The sequence below is a fragment of the Carcharhinus amblyrhynchos genome, chromosome 7 (assembly GCF_965287045.1).
Source record: "Carcharhinus amblyrhynchos chromosome 7, sCarAmb.v2.hapA, whole genome shotgun sequence".
Taxonomy (NCBI): domain Eukaryota; kingdom Metazoa; phylum Chordata; class Chondrichthyes; order Carcharhiniformes; family Carcharhinidae; genus Carcharhinus; species Carcharhinus amblyrhynchos.
Window position 1 is genome coordinate 86,954,504 of NC_137330.1, and position 19,609 is coordinate 86,974,112.

The 19,609-nt window shown below is 40.7% G+C and overlaps 1 protein-coding gene across 4 annotated transcripts in view; it reads left to right on the top strand.

Moving 5' to 3' along the window:
- ahi1 (Abelson helper integration site 1) overlaps positions 1–19,609 on the top strand; it is a 243,862-nt gene that overhangs the window by 21,458 nt on the left and 202,795 nt on the right. For 3 of the 4 annotated variants that reach the window (XM_080192718.1, XM_080192721.1, XM_080192719.1), the window contains exons 3-6: positions 2,716–2,840; positions 5,483–6,027; positions 8,170–8,336; positions 17,425–17,680. In XM_080192718.1, coding sequence (XP_080048844.1) covers positions 2,716–2,840; positions 5,483–6,027; positions 8,170–8,336; positions 17,425–17,680 — 1,093 coding nt within the window. The remainder of the gene's footprint in view (positions 1–2,715; positions 2,841–5,482; positions 6,028–8,169; positions 8,337–17,424; positions 17,681–19,609) is intronic. The other variant, XM_080192720.1, reaches the window with a different exon arrangement.

Here is a 19,609-nt window from a genome sequence, read left to right on the forward strand (position 1 = left end):
GGCACCCACCACCCCCTGTTCTAAAAAAAAACTTGCCTCGTACATATCAATCAACAAAGTGATAGAAAATGTCATTGACAGCGCTATCAAGTGGTTCTTTCACAGTAATGATTTGCTCAGTTTGGCTTCCGCCAGGGTCACTCAGGTGCTGAACTCATTATAGCCTTGATTCAAGCCTTATTATAGTTTTCATCCAAATATGAACAAAAAAGCCAAACTTGTGAGTGGAAGTTATTGCCCTTGACTTTGAGACAGCATTTGACCAAGTGTGGCGTCAAAGGGGATTAGCGGGAAGACATAGTGCTGTATTTGGAGAGCCAGTGCAGACATGATGGACCAATGGCTTCCTTTTATGCCGTAACAATTCTGTGATTATGTGAAAACTCTGTGCTGATTAATCATATTTAACACAAGGAATGGAGTTGTGGTTGTTCGAGGTGAGTCTTCTCAGCTCCAGGACGTCATTATGGGAGATCCTCAGGGTAGTGTCCTAGGGCCAACCATCTTCGGCTCAATGATAAGCTTAGAAGTGGGGGTATTCATTGATTGCACAATGTTCAGTATCATTTGTAACTTCTCAGATATCAAAGCAGTCCATGTCTAAATGCAGCAGGACCTGGATAATTTCAGTCTTGGGCTGAGAAATGGCAAAAAACATTTACGCCACATAAATGCCAGGCAATGACCATCTTCTACAAGAGAAAACCTAACCATTTCCCCCATGGAATTCAATTACCATTATTGAAGCCCAACTGTCAATTATCCCTGGGGCTACCATTGAGCAGAAACTGAACTGGACTAGCCACACAAATATTGTGGCTACAACAGCAGGTCAAATTTAGGAATTCTGTAACAAGGTGACCTCTGTCACCAGAACAACAAGGGCAGCAGAGGCATAGAAGCATCATCATCTTGAATGTTTCCCTAACTTGGAACTATGTTGCCATTCCTGCATGGATTCTTGTAGTAACCCTATCTTCAGCGTTCTATCCTATTTAATCATATTCCATACACATACCACCTTGTTGATGTGAATTCCCAATCCTGCAGTTCTTTTTTCTTTTGACTGACTGGTACCATGACCTTCTGTCTTGTCTTCATTTTTGATAGTACTCCTCAGTCAAGGGTTCCCAAGAAAATGATCCTTTACAATTGATGCACACGCTTAAAGTCTTTTCAAACTTTCTTAAAGCCATAATAGAATCCACAACAAAAACAGAAAATGCTGGAAAATCTCAGCAGGTCTGACAATGTTTCAAGTCTGATTCTTCGTCAGAACCCCCTTCATCAGAGTGTAGAATCCACAGATATTTTGACAAAATTACAAACTTTTCTCACTTCTACTGCCTCCGCATGAAAGGTCATCAATTTTAGTGGGATTTTGCTTGCCAATGACCAAGGAAGACTTTTACTCCATTTCTCTAAGTTTTAAAAGATAAATGGCTTGTGATTAATATCCTGAATAACGTAATATCAACGCTTCTCTGCCTCCTATATGAATGTCACTTTTTCCCACTTGTTCAAATTCATGTTTGACAAAAGCTATTTGAAAATTATGACTGTTTCCTGTATCTGGACATGACCAGTTTTTCCAAAAGTACTTACATTTCTTTGTGAACCATGTAACTGAGATAAATGGAAGGTAGACAGATGGGGTGGTAAGAGCATCAGAGAAAAAAGAAGCTAATGCAAAACTTTGTTTAAAGATAAATAATTTCTTGGCAAAAATGAAACAAAGGTATAAAGACAAGGAAGTGTTGTTGCAACTATACAAGGTATTGGTGAGGCCACACCTGGAGTATTGTGCACAGTTTTGGTCCCCTTATTTGAGGAAAGATGTAGTGGCTTTGGAGGCATTTCAGAGGAGGTTCACTAGATTGATCCCAGAGATGAGGGGTTTGTCGTATGAAGAGAGATTGAATAGTTTAGGCCAATACTCTCGGGAATTTAGAAGAGTGAGGGGAGATCAAAGTGAGGTATACAAGATGATAAAAGATATGGATAAAGTAGACATGGAGCAGATGCTTCCTCTTGTGGGGCATTCTAGGACAAGAGGTCACAGTTTTAGGATAAGGGGCAGCAAATTTAAAACAGAGTTGTGGAGAAACTACTTCTCCCAAAGGGTTATGAATCTGTGGAATTCGCTCCCCCAGAGTTCGGTGGATGCTGTGACAGTGAGTAAATTTAAGGAGGAGTTAGACAGATTTTTAATTGGTACTAGGTATGAAGGGTTATGGAGAGAAGGCAGGAAAATGGGGATGAGGAGCATATCAGGCATGATCGAATGCCGGAGCGGACTCGATGGGCCGAATGGCCTAATTCTGCTCCTATATCTTATGAACTTATCAATTATTTAAAAATGACTGCAGATGCAGAGAGAAATTTTCATGTTTTAGATTTTTTTAATTTAGCTGTACTCATTGAATGACCTGTAATTAATCTGAGGTTCGTTTTTCTAACAATATACCTGCATAATTCCTTGAGCGTTTTTTTATGTTCAGTGAATATTTTGCTTTTTCCATTTTTTTAATTTTCATATTCATTTAAGATTTCAGAATTGTTTTTGCTTCCCTCCTGATTTTTTTTAACAAGGCAAAAAATAGTCACATGAATCTCAGTTCCTGTTTAAAAAAAAATTCAATTTATATACTCAAAAGTTTTCCCTTGTGTTGTGCAATTTTCTAACCAATTGACCAATTGTGGCTAACGTTATAGGAGAAAGTGAAGCCAAGGCAAAGACTAAAGCTCAGTTTGAAGAGGTGTTCAAAAACTATTCTGGTTTAGATGTTGGGAAAAAGAAATACAGAAAGAAAACTATACCTTCCCAAGAAAACATTGTGGTGAGTATAACTATGGCATGCCATTCTTTGATTTGGTTGTTAACTTTATCATTATCTTGTTCAGAGCTTTCCACTCACCTGATGAAGGGGCAAATCCCGAAATCTAGTGGGTTACAATAAAATAAACTTGTTGGACTTTAACCTGGTGTTGTGAGACTTATGTTTTTCTAGATAACCATGGGGTCTAGATTTGGCGGTACCGTTCTTACTTTTGGAGGGGACATGTCTGCTTTGCACCTTAAGGATCACACTCATTAGTGTTTCCACTGGTTTATCACTAATTTATCCTTAAGCAGTCTTGTCCAGTCCACCTCAACCAAATCACTTCTCGGTTTTGTAAAATTTACCTTCTCTCTCTCTCTCTCTCTCTCTCTCTCTCTCTCTCTCTCTCTCTTCCCCCCCCCCCCCCCCCGATTTAAACTTTTCCTGTTGTTTGTCTCTGTCCTTTTCCATAACAATACTAAATTTAACTGAATTGTGGTCACTATCTTTGGTATGGTTACCCACTGTCACTTTACCCACTTGCCTGTCTTCATTCCCCAAGACTAAATCCAGAAATGCTTCTCCTTTTATTGAGCTTGTCAGGTACTGTTTTAAAAAATTCCTGGATGCAATTTTTTTACCCTCAATGCCTCTTATATCATTTGAAACCCAGCTGATATTGGGATAGTTAGTCTCCTATTTATTACTACAAGCAGAAATGTGTCTACACTTCGGTTCTTCTATCTGCCTGTCACTCTTTGGGGGTCTGTAGTATAATCATAGTAGTATGACTGCCCCTTTCTTTATTCCTAAGCTAAACCCATAAAGCCTCATTTTAACCTGTTTAGGATATTATCCCTATCGCAAGTCCCTACATTTATTAAAGCTCATATATTATACTTTTAAAATCATAAGAAAATAGTCTTCAGGTATCACTTGCCAGCCAATAGGTTGTTTCCATTGAGACTGTATCATGTTCTGAATGGTGATGTCACCTCCAAAAGTGGCTGTTGGTGGCCCAGATGATCCCCACTGCAAGGCCACTGCTTGCCTTTCTGAAGATTGGTGGAAAAGGAAAGGAACGTGTCGTCCTTTCCTCACCGAACTCACTCAAACATCAAACTCCAACTTGAGCACCTCGTCGCAAGTAAGGTGGAACTCCAGTTCAACTGCCCCCGCCCCCCACCCCCCGTACCTAGAATTAGGAATGCAGTTACCTCTACCACTGTAACCAACCCCAGCTCCACAAGCCTAGAGGTGCTAATCTGTCCAAGTCCTCCTTGAAAACAAGGATGAGAATTCTAAAATTCCAACGTTGCTTGACTGGACTCTGCAGTCGGGGAGGTGGCAGAGACCATAATCTTCTGGAGTAGAATTAGGCCATTCAGCCCATCAAGCTTGCTGCACCACTCAGTCATGGCTGATGAGTTTTTCAATCCCATTATTCCACTTTTTTCCCATGACCTTTAATCCCATTACAATCAAGAACCTATCTATTTGTTTTAAATGCACTCAATGACCTGACCTCCACAGCCTTCCGTGGCAATGAATTCCATAGATTCACCACCCTCTGGCTAAAGAAATTCCTCCTCATCTCAGTTGTAAAGAGTCGTCCCTTTACTCTGAGGCTGTGTTCTTGGGTTCTTACGTCTCCTACCAATGTAAACATCTTCCCCTTGTCCATTCTATCCAGGCCTTTCATTATTCTGTAGGTTTCAGTGAGATTTCTCCATCATCCTTCTGTACGCTCATCGAATACAGACCCAGAATCCTCAGATGTTCTCAATACGTTAAGCTTTTCATTCCTGGGATTATTCTTGTGAACCTCCTCTGGACCTGCTCCGAGGCCAGTACATTCTTCCTCAGATGGGCCCAAAATGGTTTCACCAGAACCTTATAAAACCTCTGCAATATATTCCTGCTTTTGTATTCTAATCATCTCAATGATTGCTAACATTGCATTTGCTTTCTTAACTACCAAATCAACCTGCAAGTTAACCTTAAGGGAATCCTGAATTAAGACTCCCAAATCTCTTTCTGCTTCCGATTTCTGAATTTTCTTCCCATTTAGAAAATAGTCTACTCCTGTTCTTCCTACCAAAGTGCATAACATCACACTTTCCCATGTTGTTTTCCATCTACCACTTCTTTGCCCATTCTCCTAACCAGTCCAAGTCCTCCTCAGCCTCTTCAATACTACCTGTCTCTCTAACCTATCTTTGTATCATTTGCAAACCTAGCTATAATGCCCTCAGTTCCTTCATCCAGACCATTTATGTCTAGAGTGAAAAGTTGTAGTCCCAACAGCGACTCCTGCAGAACTCCACTAGTCACTGGCTGCAATCCTGAAAAGGACCCATTTATCCCCACTCTCTACCTTCTACCAGCTACAAGGATACACCCACTGTTATATCCTTGCTTGTAACACCATGGCCTCTTATCTTACTTGGCAACCACCTGTGTGGCATCCTATTGAAAGCTTGCAAATCAAAGTAGATAACGTTCACTTTTAAATTGAAGAGAAGATAAAGGATCGAATGGTGATTTTTGAACTATGGGGATATTTGAATGCATCCAGTGGTCTTTTCTTGTGTTGTGCATGATCTTGATACACGGCTTTAAATTAGTATTAAAATCCTTTTTGTTTTTATTTTGTCTAGCTTGAAAAATTGAGGAATAAACTTGGTTTAGATAAGGACAATGAAGGTGATGAAACTATTTTAAAAAACACATATAACCCAGAGGAGCAAAGTCCCCGCTTCTCAAAAAACAAACTGAATGAAAGGACTTCTGTGGCAGAAAAAGTTAACAATGATGAGCTCCGGGAAGATGAAATCCCCCCCAAAAAAAACAAAAAGAAGAAAAAGAAATTGTTGATTGAAGAACATGCGTTTGTTGAAGACTCTGCTGCATCAGAATCTGTAACCACTCTACAAAAATCGAAAGTAAAGAGGTCAAAAGGTGCCTCTAAAGAGGAAGACCAGACTGTGAATGTGCTGAAGAGCGATTTAGGAGAGGATGGGGATTCCCTAATCCAGGCTTATCAGCAGCACATAGCTGCCAAAGTTGCAGGAGGTAGCAAAAAGAAAACTGAGAACATCACAAAGCGTTCACTACAAACATTTTCACTCGTCTCTTCACTGTTAAGTAAGAAATTTGATAAAATGCCAACGCCAAAACCATTGACAAATGAAGAGGAAATAAGGTGAGGATGAGAACATGTAACAAAGTCATTTCTCAAAGCATTCCATTGTAGAACTCAACTTGTATACAACTTGTATAACTTGTATGTTTATTCCTCAATGATATTTGTTTACAGATGTATCAGTTACATAACTGTCACATCTAAAAATGACAAGTGTACGTAAACAACATATGAAATACAGCTCAAGTAGTAGATTTTATAGCAGCTTGCTAAAGATTTTTTTCCAAAATTCTGCGAAAGTAAATTTCATAAATGCTGGTAGATTTTGAGTTAGGTGTGCTGGGAGCATGTAGTCAAATTACATCTGGCACCAGCTTCACTGCTGTCTATTTCCCATCCATTAATTGTAATGGAAAAAAATTGGATCTGTTGCACTAAAAATGCCCAAATCTCTTTGGTGTGAGTGCAAAGCCCAATTGGCCTATCAAGCCTATCCCGTTTGGAGTCTGTGTATGTACAAAGGGACCTGGATGTCCTCATTTAACGGTCACCTGAAAGTAATCATGCAAGCACAGTAAGGATTTAGGAAGGCAAATGGTATGTTGGCCTTCATTACAAGAAGATTTGAGTACAGGAGCAAGCATGTTTTTCCGTAGCTGTACAGGGCCTTGATGAGAATACACCTGAAGTATTGTGCACTTTTGATCTTATACATACCGTTGAGAGAGTGCAGTGAAGGTTCCCCAGCTAATTCCTGGTATGATTGGTTTGTCATTTGAGGAGAGATTGGGTCGACTTGGTCTCTATTCACTGGAATTTAGAAGAATAAGAAGGGATCTAATTACAATTCTGACAGGGCTGCACAGACTGGATGCAGGGAGGTTGTTTCATCTGGGGATGTAGACCAAGGATTGATTCACTGGATATGGGGCTGAGATCAAGAGAAATTTCTTCTCTAAGAGTGGTGGACCTGTGGAATTCTCAATCACTGAAAGCTGTGGAAGTCAAATCACAATATATTTAAGAAGGAAGTGGATAGCTTTCCAGACTCTGAAGGTGCCGAGTTTTGGAAAGGCGCAGGAGCATGAAGTTGAGATAGAGGATCAAATGTTGTCAGTGCTGTACTGTAAATGCAATAATTACTTGTTTTACCACTACATATGGGAATTGCAGATCAGCAATTGAAGATGGCTTGTGTCTAGATAGTAAATTCACAAACGTTTGTGTGCTCATTTGATGACACCAAGATTGGTGGACTAGTGGATAAGGTGGAGGGCTGTTGTAGGCTGCAAAAATACATTGATAGGATGCAGAGCTGGTTCGCGAAATGGCAGATGGAGTTTAACCCTGATAAGTGCGAGGTGATTCATTTTGGAAGGAGAAATTTGAATGCAGATTACAGGGTCAACGGCAGGGTTTTGAGGAATGTGGAGGAACAGAAAGATCTTGGGGTTCATATCCATAGATCTCTGAAGATTGCCACTCAAGCGAATAAAGCAGTGAAGAAGGCCTATTGTGTGTTAGCATTTATTAACGGGGTTAGAATTTAAGAGCCGTGGGGTTATGCTACAACTATACAGGATCTTGGTGAGACCACATTTGGGATATTGTGTGCAGTTCTGGTCACTTCACTGTAAGAAGGATGTGGAAGCATTGGAGAGAGTGCAGAGGAGATTTACCAGGATGCTGCCTGGTTTGGAAGGTAGGTCTTATGAGGAAAGGTTGAGGGAGCTAGCTCTTTTCTCTTTAGAGAGGAGGAGGATGAGAGGTGACCTAATAGAGGTTTATAAGATGATGAGGGGGATAGATAGAGTGGACATTCAGAGACTATTTCCTTGGGTGGATGTAGCTGTTACTAGGGGGCATAACTATAAGGTTCATGGTGGGAGATATAGGAGGGATGTCCGAGGTAGGTTCTTTACTCAGAGAGTGGTTGGGGTGTGAAATGCGCTGCCTGCTGTCATAGTGGAGTCAAACACTTTAGGAACTTTCAAGCGGTTATTGGATAGGCACATGGAGCACACCAGAATGATAGGGAGTGGGATAGCTTGATCTTGGGTTTGGACATAGCTCAGCACATTGAGGACTGAAGGGTCTGAACTGTACTGTGCTGTACTGTTCTATATGTTCAATTTGATTATATTATCCAGGAAGTGCATTTTATTTATTTTTAAAACACACTTTTATCCTCTCCTGCCCAAGTGAAATGCAGGATGAAACTGACCGTGAAAAGAAGATTCCTCATAAAAAATTGATTCCTGGGTTAGAAGAGATATGCACCGAAGAAAAAGAGAAAGACGAGGAAGAAGAGAAACGACAAGCAGTGAGAAAAAAGAGGACCAAAAAAACTAAAAAAGCTGCAAAAAAATGTAAGTGAAATTTCATTTGAAGAGGGATTTCAAAGCTCTAATGTAGACACAACTACGTACTTTGATATTTCACTGAGAGCATTGTTGGTATAAAGTTTGGTACCAAACTAAGTAATCTTTTTCTATTTGAAAAATGATTGCTAAAGTTTCAAGTTTATTTATTAGAGTCACAAGTAGGCTTACATTAACACTGCAATGAAGTCACTGTGAAAATCCCCTAGTCGCCATGCTCTGGCACCTGTTTGGGTATATGGAGGGAGAATTTAGCGTGGCCGATGCAGCTAACCAACACGTCTTTTGGACTGTGGGAGGAAACCAGAGCGCCTGGAGGAAACCTACACAGACACAGAGAGCGTGCAGACTCCGCACAGTGACCCAAGCCGGAATCGAACCCAGGTCCTTGGTGCTGTGAGACAGCAGTGCTAACCACAGTGCCACCGTGAACTAAATTACTTATATGACATATTAATGATATGGAATGGTAATAGGAGCTTGGTTTAGTTGCAACTCAATGTTGGGGATTTTGGGAGGTAGGGAAGGAGAGGGAGAAGAAGAGAATAAAGAATCTCTCACTGTCAAAACCCAGGATTAAGAAGTCCAGTTGGTCTTGTGCATAAGGAGTAACTGACTGGTGCAGTAGATATGAAATCATCTTTTCATCTGAAAGTTGGATCGTGTTTAGCCCAGACTTATGTAGATTGATTATCTCTGGCTGCTGGTACTGAGGATCCTATAAGTAGGGGCAGTCTCATCACAACTCAACTAATGTTCCATAGTATAAGTATGCCTCAAAGTGGCATTAATTAAAACTAAATTAGCAATTTCTCCTGGAGAGGGTACAAAAATGGCTAGCATGTGAAATGGATATGTTGCACTTTTGCAGTACGTGCTGTTCCGTGTGCATTAAGGTACAAAATAAAGCTCCTTCCATGCTTAACAATGCAGTTGTTCATTCCGTCCCAACTAAGAAATATTTGGTACTGGCACTTTGGGCAGAATTGCCAGCAGGATCCGGTGCATGCAAGATTTAAAAATCATATTCCCAAAAACACCTCTGAGTCCCAATGCTTTAGCACACATTTTGACTTTCAAGAAGTCAAACTTCTTGAAGATAGAACAGGATGAAGGGATGGGAAACTTGCTTGTTAAGGGGCCGGGGAAAGCAAGGATGGGATTTTGTCAATTGGGTGAACTCAAACAACCTAGTATATTTTAGTATAGAGTTATCAGATTCAGTGTGGGAATAATAAGTTTGTTATTATTTGGTGTAAAGTTTCTGTGATCCTGATGGATCTTTTTTTTGACAGTATGGCCAATTTTCTTTTAGTTCACACTGCTGAGCCTCAAGAATTGTTTGCTTTCTTAAGCAAGCAGCAGCCATAGCAGGCTTCCATCATGGCTGCTACTGCCTTTACCACTCCCACTGCGCTGGCAACTCCCACTTCCTGGAGAGGATCAGTCCCACTATTTGGGTACTGAAACTGTCTCCAACCCTGTAGGATATTTACATTTTGCTTCACATTTTGCGTTATTTTGCAGAGGATGTTGCACCTATGCGATGAAGAATTGCAGTTCAGAGCATCACCTGCGCAAAGATATTTTGGCCTTGGAGGGAGTGCAGAGGAGGTTTACTAGGCTGATACCGGAGTTGAGGGGGTTGAACTATGAGGAGAGGCTGAATAAACTAGGCTTGTACTCGTTGGAGTTTAGAAGAATGAGGGGAGATCTCATTGAGACGTATAAGATGATGAATGGGATGGATAGAATAGAGGTGGAGAGACTCTTCCCACTGAAAAAAGACAGTAGGACTAGGGGGCACAGCCTCAAGATAAAGGGGGGGTGTTTTAGAACGGAGTTGAGGAGGAACTTCTTCACTCAAAGGGTGGTGAATCTCTGGAATTCTCTACCCATTGAAGTGGTGGAGGCTGCCTCGCTAAATATTTTCAAGAAGCGGGTTGATGGGTTTTTGATAAGAGAGGGGATTAAGGGTTATGGGGAGAGGGCCGGAAAGTGGAACTGAGCCACGACAGATCAGCCATGATCTTATTGAATGGCGGGGCAGGCTCGAAGGGCCAGATGGCCTACTCCTGCTCCTATTTCTTATGTTCTTATGTTCTCTGTATTTCTCTTGTGTTTTGAGAGTATTATACATATCCTATATGGCTGTATTAAGCAGTTAGCACTGCTGCCTCAACGCCAGGGACTTGGGTTCAATCCCGGCCTTGGTTCACTCTGTGCAGAGCTTCAACATTCTCCCTGTGCCTGCATGGGTTTCCTCCCACAGTCCAAATAATGTGCTGATGAGGTGCATCTGCCATGTTAAATTCTCCCTCAGTGTATCTGAACAGGTACCGGTGTGTGGCGACTAGAGGATTTTTACGACATTACGGTGATAAGAGCCACTCAGGAGATTTAAACTAGTTTGGCAGTGGGGTGGGACCCAAAGCAGTAGGGAGACAGAAGAGAAGGTTGAGCACAGCACAGAAGTTGAAGAGAGTACATTAAATAGTAAAGGCAGTGTCAGTAATCCTAGTACCAGACAGATCAGGCAAAAGCAAGACAGAGAGCAAGGCAAGTCCAGATTAAACTGCATTTATTTCAGTGCAAGAGGCCTGCCAGGCAAGGCAGATGAACTCAGGGCATGGATGGGTCCATGGGACTGGGATATTATAGCAATTACTGAAACATGGCTAAGGGAGGGACAGGGCTAGCAGCTCAATGTTCTAGGGTACAGATGCTATTGGAAAGATAGAACAGGAGGTAAGAGAGGAGAGGCAGTTGCACTTTTGATTAGGGAAAGCATCATGGCCGTTCTGAAAGAGGAAATATCCGAGGGTCGGCCACTGAGTCTGTATGGGTAGAACTGGGAAATAAGAATGGGGAAATCACTTTGATAGGGTTGTACTATAGGCCCCCAAATAGTCAGTGGGAAATTGCGGAGCAAATATGTAAGGAGATTACAGATAGCTCTAAGAAAAATAGAGTGGTAATAGTCAGAGATTTTAACTTTCCCAACATTGTCTGGGACAGCCATAGTATTAGAGGGTTGGAGAGAGAGAAATTTGTTGAGTGTATTCAGGAGGAATTTCTCATTCAGTATGTGGATGGCCCAACGGGGCAAAATTAGACCTCCTCTTGGGGAATAAGGAAGGACGGGTGACAGAAGTGTTTGTGAGGGATCAACTTGGGACCAGTGACCATAATTATATTGGTTTTGAGATGTCTATGGAGAATGACAGGCGTGGCTTAAAAATTGATATTCTAAATTGGGGCAAGGCCAGTTTTGATGGTATCAGGCAGGAACTTTCAAAAGTTAATTGGGGGACTCTGTGGGAAGTCAAAGGAGTGTCTGGTAAGTGGCACACTTTCAAAAGTGTGTTAACCAAGATTCAGGGTAAACTTATTCCTCTTAAAATGAAGGGCAAGGCTGGCAGAAGTGGGGAAGCCTGGATGACTCAGGATATTGAGGCCCTGGTCAAGAAGAAGAAAGAGGCATATGACACGCAAAGGCAACTGGAGTCAAGTGAATCCCTTGAAGAGTATAGGGGGTGTAGGAGTCGAGCTATGAGAGAAATGAGGGCAAAAAGGGGACACGAGATTGTTTTGGCAGATAAAGCAAAGAAGAATCCAAAGAGCTTCTACAAATACAGAAAGGGAAAAGAGTAACAAGGGAGAGAGTAGGGCCTCGTAAGGATCAACAAGATATCTATGTGCAGATCCAGAAGAAATGGGTGAGATCCTAAATGAATATTTCTCATCAATATTTACTGTTGAGAAAAGCATGGATGTTAGGTAACTTGGGGAAAGAAATAGTGATGTCTTGAGGAGTGTACATATTACAGAGAAGGAGGCGCTGGAAGTCTTAAAGCTCATCAAAGTAGATAAATCCCTGGAACTTGATGAAATGTATCCCAGGACATTACGGGAGGCTAGGGAGGAAATTACGGGTCCCCTAGCCAAGATATTTGAATCATGGGTAATCACAGTGAGGTGCCAGAAGATTGGAGAATGGCAAATGTTGTGTCATTGTTTAAAAAGGGCTGCAGGGAAAAGCCTGGGAACTACAGACCAGTGAACCTCACACCTGTGGTGGATAAACTGTTGGAAGGTATTTTGAGAGACAGGATCTACAGGCATTTAGAGACACAAGTACTGATTAGGGACAGTTAGCATGGCTTTGTGAGTGGAAGATCATGTCTTGCAACTTTGAATTTTTTTGAAAGGGTAACCAAGAAGGTAGATGAGGGCAGAAAGTTGATGTTGTCTGCATGGATTTTCGTAAGGCCTTTGACAAGGTACCACATGGTAGGTTATTGCATAAGGTTAAATCTCACAGGATCCAGGATTAGGTATCTAAATGGATACAAAATTGTCTTCTTGACAGAATGTAGAGATGCCGGCATTGGACTGGGGTAAACACAGTAAGAAGTTTTACAACACCAGGTTAAAGTCCAACCAGTTTATTTGATAGCTGATGAAGGGGCAAATCCTGAAAGCTTGTGAGTTTACAATCAAATAAACTGGTTAGACTTTTACCTGGTGTTGTGAAACTTCTTACTGTTCTTGACAGAAGCCAGAGGGTGGTTATAGAGTGTTGTTTTTCAAACTGGAGGCCTGTGACCAGCGGTGTGCCTCAGGAATCAGTGCTAGGTCCACTGTTATTTGTCATTTATATTAATGATTTGGATGAGAATATAAGAGGCATGGTTAGTAAGTTTGCAGATGACATTAAGATTGATGGCATAGTGGACAGTGAAGAAAGTTGTCTCCAATTGCAACAGGATGTTGATCAGTTGGGCCAGTGGACTCATGAATGGCAGATAGAGTTTAATTTAGACAAATGCAGGATGATGCATTTTGGTAGATTAATTAAGTCCTGCCCTGATTCAATGGTAGAGCATTAGGGAGAATTACAGAACGAAGAGACCTAGGGGTACAGGTTCATAGCTCCTTGACAGTGGAGTCACAGGTGGACACAGCGGTGAAGAAGGCATTTGGAATGCTTGGTTTCATCAGTCAGAACATTGAATACAGGAGTTGGAATGTCTTGTTGAAGTTGTACAAGACATTGGTAAGGCCACACTTGGAATACTGTGTGTAGTTCTGGTCACCTTATTATAGAAAGGATATTGTTAAACTAGAAAAAATGCAGAAAAGATTTACGAGGATGCTATCGAGACGTGATGGTTGAGTTATAGGGAGAGGCTGGATAGACTGGGACTTTTTTCTCTGGAGCATAGGAGGCTGAAGGGTGATCTTAGAGGTCAATAAAATCATGAGGGGCATAGATCAGCTAGACGGTCAATACCTTTTTCCAATGGTAAGGGAGTCTAAAACTAGACAGCATAGGTTTAAGGTGAGTGGGGAGAGATACAAAAATGTCCAGAGGGGCAATTTTTTTCATAGAGGGTGGAGAGTGTCTAGAACAAGCTGCCAGAGGTGGTAGTCAAGGCGGGTACCATTTTGTCTTTTAAAAAGCATTTAGATAGTTACATGGGTATGATGGGTATAGAGGGATATGTGCCAAATGCGGGCAATTGGGATTAGCTTAGGGGTTTTAAGAAAAAGGAGAGCATGAACAAATAGGGCTGAAGGGCCTGTTTCCATGCTGTAAACCTCTATAACTAATGCCCATTTGGGTAGGAAACCTGCCGACCTTACCAGATCTGACCCATACCTGATTCCAGACCCATACCAGTGTAGCTCTGTGAAATGATTTCAGCCACTGATCACGAAAACTTTCTCGGAAACAATTAAGACTTGCCTTGTCAGCAATGCCCATGTGCTGTGAATGAGTAAATTTAATCAGAGTCAAGCTGCCTGGTTTAAATTTTCAAATGATGTCAGTCACCATTAACTGGTACATTCTCTGTGGTTACGCAACTATCAATTTTTCCCCAGTTTTATATCTAATATCTTGACTACCTCCTCCTTTATTGTGACTATTGTCGTGTGTTTGTGAGATTTCCCATACAGCAAATTGACAGTACCAGATGGGTGAGATTAATTGCACAACCTGCCATCTTTTCCATGGCGGTGTGATGTGGCCCACCGTTGGCAGAAGGCGGTATGATTTGGTCCCACCGATGTCAATTGGGTTTCCCATTGAATCCACCCCTCACCGCTGAGGTGCACCACAGATGGGATCAGAAAATCCTGCTGGGGTGAATGGCTGGAAAATCCCAGCCTATATTTATTTCTTATTGCATTCATGATTTGTGTTTGCTACTACCATTACAGGCAGCATGCTCTTCAGTGAAAACTGATACAAAGTATTTTAGTTCTTCAGACAGGTCCTTTTCCTCCACTAGATCCACTTCTTTTATAAAATCTATTGACGGATTTTAATTTCAGATCATTGTGAACAGTTGAATGGACAACTTTCAGGTTCTGAAAACTTTCAGGATGTCAAAATTCAGCAGTTAAAAACTTGCCATTCCTGTTTGAATTTAATCAAATAAGTGTTTGAAGAAAGCTGATTTCTTTATGGTAAAATTATGCTGCACCCTAATTAATATTACCATGTTTTTAGATAACTTCTCCATTTTTAAGCACTAATTTCAGTGCCATTAATTTAATGTTTTATTTGCTTGCCTGTTTTGAAATAAATTTTTGATAAAATTATCACCTTTTATGATAAGACAAATTTCACTTACCATAGATTTTACTAGATAATTGGTATTGAATTTGAACTATAGAATCCCTACCTTGCAGAAGATCAGCATTCAGCCCATTTGCACCAACCCTCTGAAAGATCACTCCCCTGTCCTCTCCCCACATATTGATCGTTGCCAGTCCACCTAACCTGTACATCTGTGGGACAAAACCCACGCAGACGCAGGGAGAATGTGCAAACGCCATACAGACAGTCACCCAAGGCTGGACTTGAACCTGGGTCCCTGGCACTGAAACAATATAATTGTTCTGGTTTGAAGAGACAACTTCAGCTGGATACATTTAAAAATGTGGAACTTATCAGACTAATTCTTTCTTTTACATGTATGCAATGAAAAAAAAATTCACTAAACTAGCACCAGTAGGTGTCACTATTGTCATGTGTTTGCAAGATTTTCCATCCAGCAAATTGGCGGTTCTCTAATACATGATTAATTATGCGCGATGGATGATGCAATGAAAACCCCATATCAAATATAAGAAATTCTCCAGATAATGGTGCCCACATTTACCTACAGTAGCTGGGCCTAGAGATGATGCAATAGGTGGTTTAAGTGTTTAAAATATTGCAACCATATCTCACTTTCTATGAAGTGTGATGTCCACTAGCTGCAGCGCTACACTGAGAATATAGTTTTTATTATACAACTGTTTTGCATCTGTAAGCATTTATGAGAGCTGCAGTGCAAATTTTTAAAAAGTTATTTTTCAATTGTCTCTATATATCGTTTTTCAGTTTTCCGAGATACTTAAAAACAAAACTTGTGTAGCTTCATTTAAATTTAGGTTTTTTAGTGTCTTTGTTCTTTTGCTTTCATTACTCTGTATCGCCGTGTTTCTTGTTACCTCACAAATTCTGCTATTCCATCTCTCCGCTACTCCCCAGCCCTTTCCTGCCCTGCCTTCCTCACAGGAAACCCTTCTAAACTGTGTAGTGGTGTGCAACACAACAATTATTTGGTGCATGGCCTATTCAAGGGCTTTTAACATGTTCTCTAAAGCTATGATCAATTCACCCACAATAATTATGTACCAGAGAATGATGCAGTTGAAAAATAAAAGTATTGGAGTTAGAGAGAGAGAGAGAATGAGGGGATGAAAGAAATAAAAATTGTGGGGAACAGGTGTATGAATTTTGGGGTGCAGTCAGAAAGGCAAATTGATGGACCAATGAAACAGATTGAGTGAGTGGACAGAAAGAAAGACAAAGATTCAATGGGCGAAGGAAATTGAAATTGAAAGGCATAAAGGGGCAGAGGCTGACATTACTGAAGAAGAATTACATACATTAACGCAGCAATAGAGGTTGCAACACAAGTAAAAGGCATTCGTTCATGAGACAAATACTAACAAAATTGTAGGGAAATATAAATTGATTGAAAAAAGATGCCAACATCTTTAGGCAGAGAGTCTTGGGAAAATAAAATGACGGAGTAAGAATGTCTTAAGTCCATGATCTTCCTGCTGTTTAATGGAGAAATGGTGCCTCACCCAACACTGGATAAGCAAACATGCTGCCAAACTGGTAAAGAGTGGAATAAAAGCAAAAGACGACAGATGCTGGTGATCTGCAATAAAGTGCTGGAAAGCCTCTGCAGGTCTGGCAGCATCTGTGGAGAAAGAAAGTGAGTTAATGTTTCAGTATTAGATTTGAAGCATTAACTCTGCTTTTGTTTCAGAAAATCAATGGACCTGCCTCTTTGGAAAACTTTTCCTTAAATTCCTTTGTGTCTTATAAGTGAGAAGGTAAAAAGCTTTCACAAAGCACATCTCTACGTCATTCAATCATCCTCTCCCAAGACATAATGCTAACTGTCTTTATCCTCTGATGCACTTTGGAACATCTTTGTGTCAAAGACTTTATTGTTAATTTTTAAAGTGCAGGAGACTTGTTCTTGACAACTGGGAATGCAGGTTTTGGCTGTGGGAGGTGATGCTTAAAGTCAGCATTTGTTCTCTATTCCTCTGTCTTCGGAAGGTGGTGGTGAGCAGTCTTTTTGAACAGGTGCAGTCTCTCTGATACAGGTACATCTACAGTGCTGTTAGGAATTGAGGTCCAGGATTTTGACCCAGTTACAAAAATACCATTGGAGCTCTATCAGCATACAGTATTTTCAACAGTTGCTAAAAAGAAAAAGATCTAAGATACTTGGCAAAAATTGGATTATAACACATTATTACAATTCACTTGAATATTATTTTTTAAAAACAAACACCTGGGTCATTGACCCATTATGCAGTATAAAAGAAAAGAAAAAAGTGCAGGCTTCTCATGTTTCTAATATCAGTCTTGCTTTTGGGAAGAGGAGTTAAGCTGGGAAAAAAGTATGCAACTTTGAGTACCCTAATGTAACTTTCAGAGAGAGGTCTTTCAAAAAAATATAATTGTAATAATGATGTTTCTCCATGTCAGCAGCATCAGAAACAGAGGAATTGGAGGTGAAAGAAGAGATAACACAAGAATATTATAAAGATGAAGAAACTGCTCCTGAGTTAGAGACTGAACTTCAGCAGCAGAAACAAAAGTATTTGAATGATGACAGCTTGGTCCTCGGTGTATATATCCACAGAGCAGACCTACTGAAAACAGACATTCTGACATCACATCCCTCAGTCAAAGTTCATATTGTTGATGAAGGGACAGGGCAATATATAAAGAAAGAACACAGGTGAGATGCAAGGCTGAAAAAAATCTGTTCAGTCAAGCAATGTATAACAAATTGAGTTGGTGTTTCAGAATGCAAAGAAATCTGTTATGCAATTTATGATTATGGAATAATTGATACACATTTGTAACCTGCTGTAAAACATTAATGCAACTTAAGCAGCTGCAAAAAAAAATGGCAAAAAAGCGCAGTACAGGCCCTTCGGCCCTCGGTGTTGTGCCGACCAGTGGAACCAATCTAATGACCCTCTAACCTAAACTATTCCAGTGTTATCCATATGCCTATCCACTGACCATTTGAACACCCTTAAAAGTTGGCGAGTTCGCAACTGCTGCAGGCAGGGCATTCCACGCCCTTACTACCCTCTGAGTAAAGAAACCATCTCTGACATCCGTCCTATAACTACCACCCCTTAATTTAAAGCTGTGTCCCCTCGTGTTAGCCATCACCATCCGAGAAAAAAGGCTCTCACTGTCCACCTTACCCAATCCTTTGATCATCTTGTATGCCTCAATTAGGTCACCTCGTAACCTTCTCTCTAATGAAAATAACCTCAAGTCCCTCAGCCTTTCCTCATAGGACCTTCCCACCATACCAGGCAACATCCTGGTAAACCTCCTCTGCACCCTTTCCAGTGCCTCCACATCTTTCTTATAATGCCGCGACCAGAACTGTATGCAATACTCCAAGTGCGGCTGCACCAGAGTTTTGTACATTGTACCATGACCTCACGGCTCCGAAATTCAATCCCTCTACCAATAAAAGCTAACACACCATATGCCGCCTTAACAACCTTATCAACCTGGGTGCCAACTTTTAGGGAGCTATGCACATGTACCCCGAGATCTCTCTGCTCGTCAACACTACTAAGAGTCCTTCCTATATTCTGTACTCTTGTTACTCTTACCAAAGTGAATCACCTCACACTTTTCCGTATTAAACTCCATTTGCCACCTCTCGGCCCAGCTCTGCAGCTTACCTATGTCCCTCTGCAAACTGTAACATCCATCCTCACTGTCTACAACTCCTCCGACTTTGGTGTCATCAGCAAATTTACTAATCCATCCTTCTACACCCTTATCTAGATCATTTATAAAAATGGCAAACAGCAGTGGCCCCAAAACAGGTCCTTGAGGTACACCACTTGTAACTGAGAGACTTTTGTGTCATCAGGATGTCCCAAATTATTTTAAAGGCAATGATTTATTTTTTTGAAATGAGGCCACTGTTGTAATGTTGGGAAACCAGGCTACCAATTACTGCACAGTAAAATCCAATAAACAGCGGAGATAAATGACTAATTAACTTGTTTTGATATTGTTAATCAATGGATAAGTATTGGCCACGACACTGCTTTGACTGTTTGCACTTCAAATTGAGCTATGCAATTTGCCAAGGCAAACTAACTTGATTTTAGCATCTTACTCAAAAGATGGCACAAAACAGTGCAGCACATTCTCAGTAGCGTACTAAAATATCAGATTAGGTTGCGTGCCAGTGTTTCTGGAGTTTGATGCTATAAACTATTGATTCCAATGAGAATGATGGCACTGAGCATGTAAGTTACAAAGCCATCTTTGAAAGGAAGGACTTGTACCATGAGTGTGAAACACCCCTTTTATTTAACTGGTCATTTGCCATTTCAGTATGTGTCTGTGAAGCACCTTGGGATATCTTATTACTTAAAGACGCCAAATAAATACAAAGTTTCTGGGCTGTGGAGGTTGGTGTATAATTTAAGTTTATAGAATAGTTGGTGATCAATTAAGTCACATTAAAAGACAATTCTTGTATATGTTGAAATTATTGCAATTAGCAGTCAGTATGTTAGTAGTTTTCCATCTATTTCTTTAAAGGTTTATATCTAGTACATGTTTGTAGACCATGGGTGCATATCCATGTATCACAAATAATAAAAGGAACTGCTTTTTA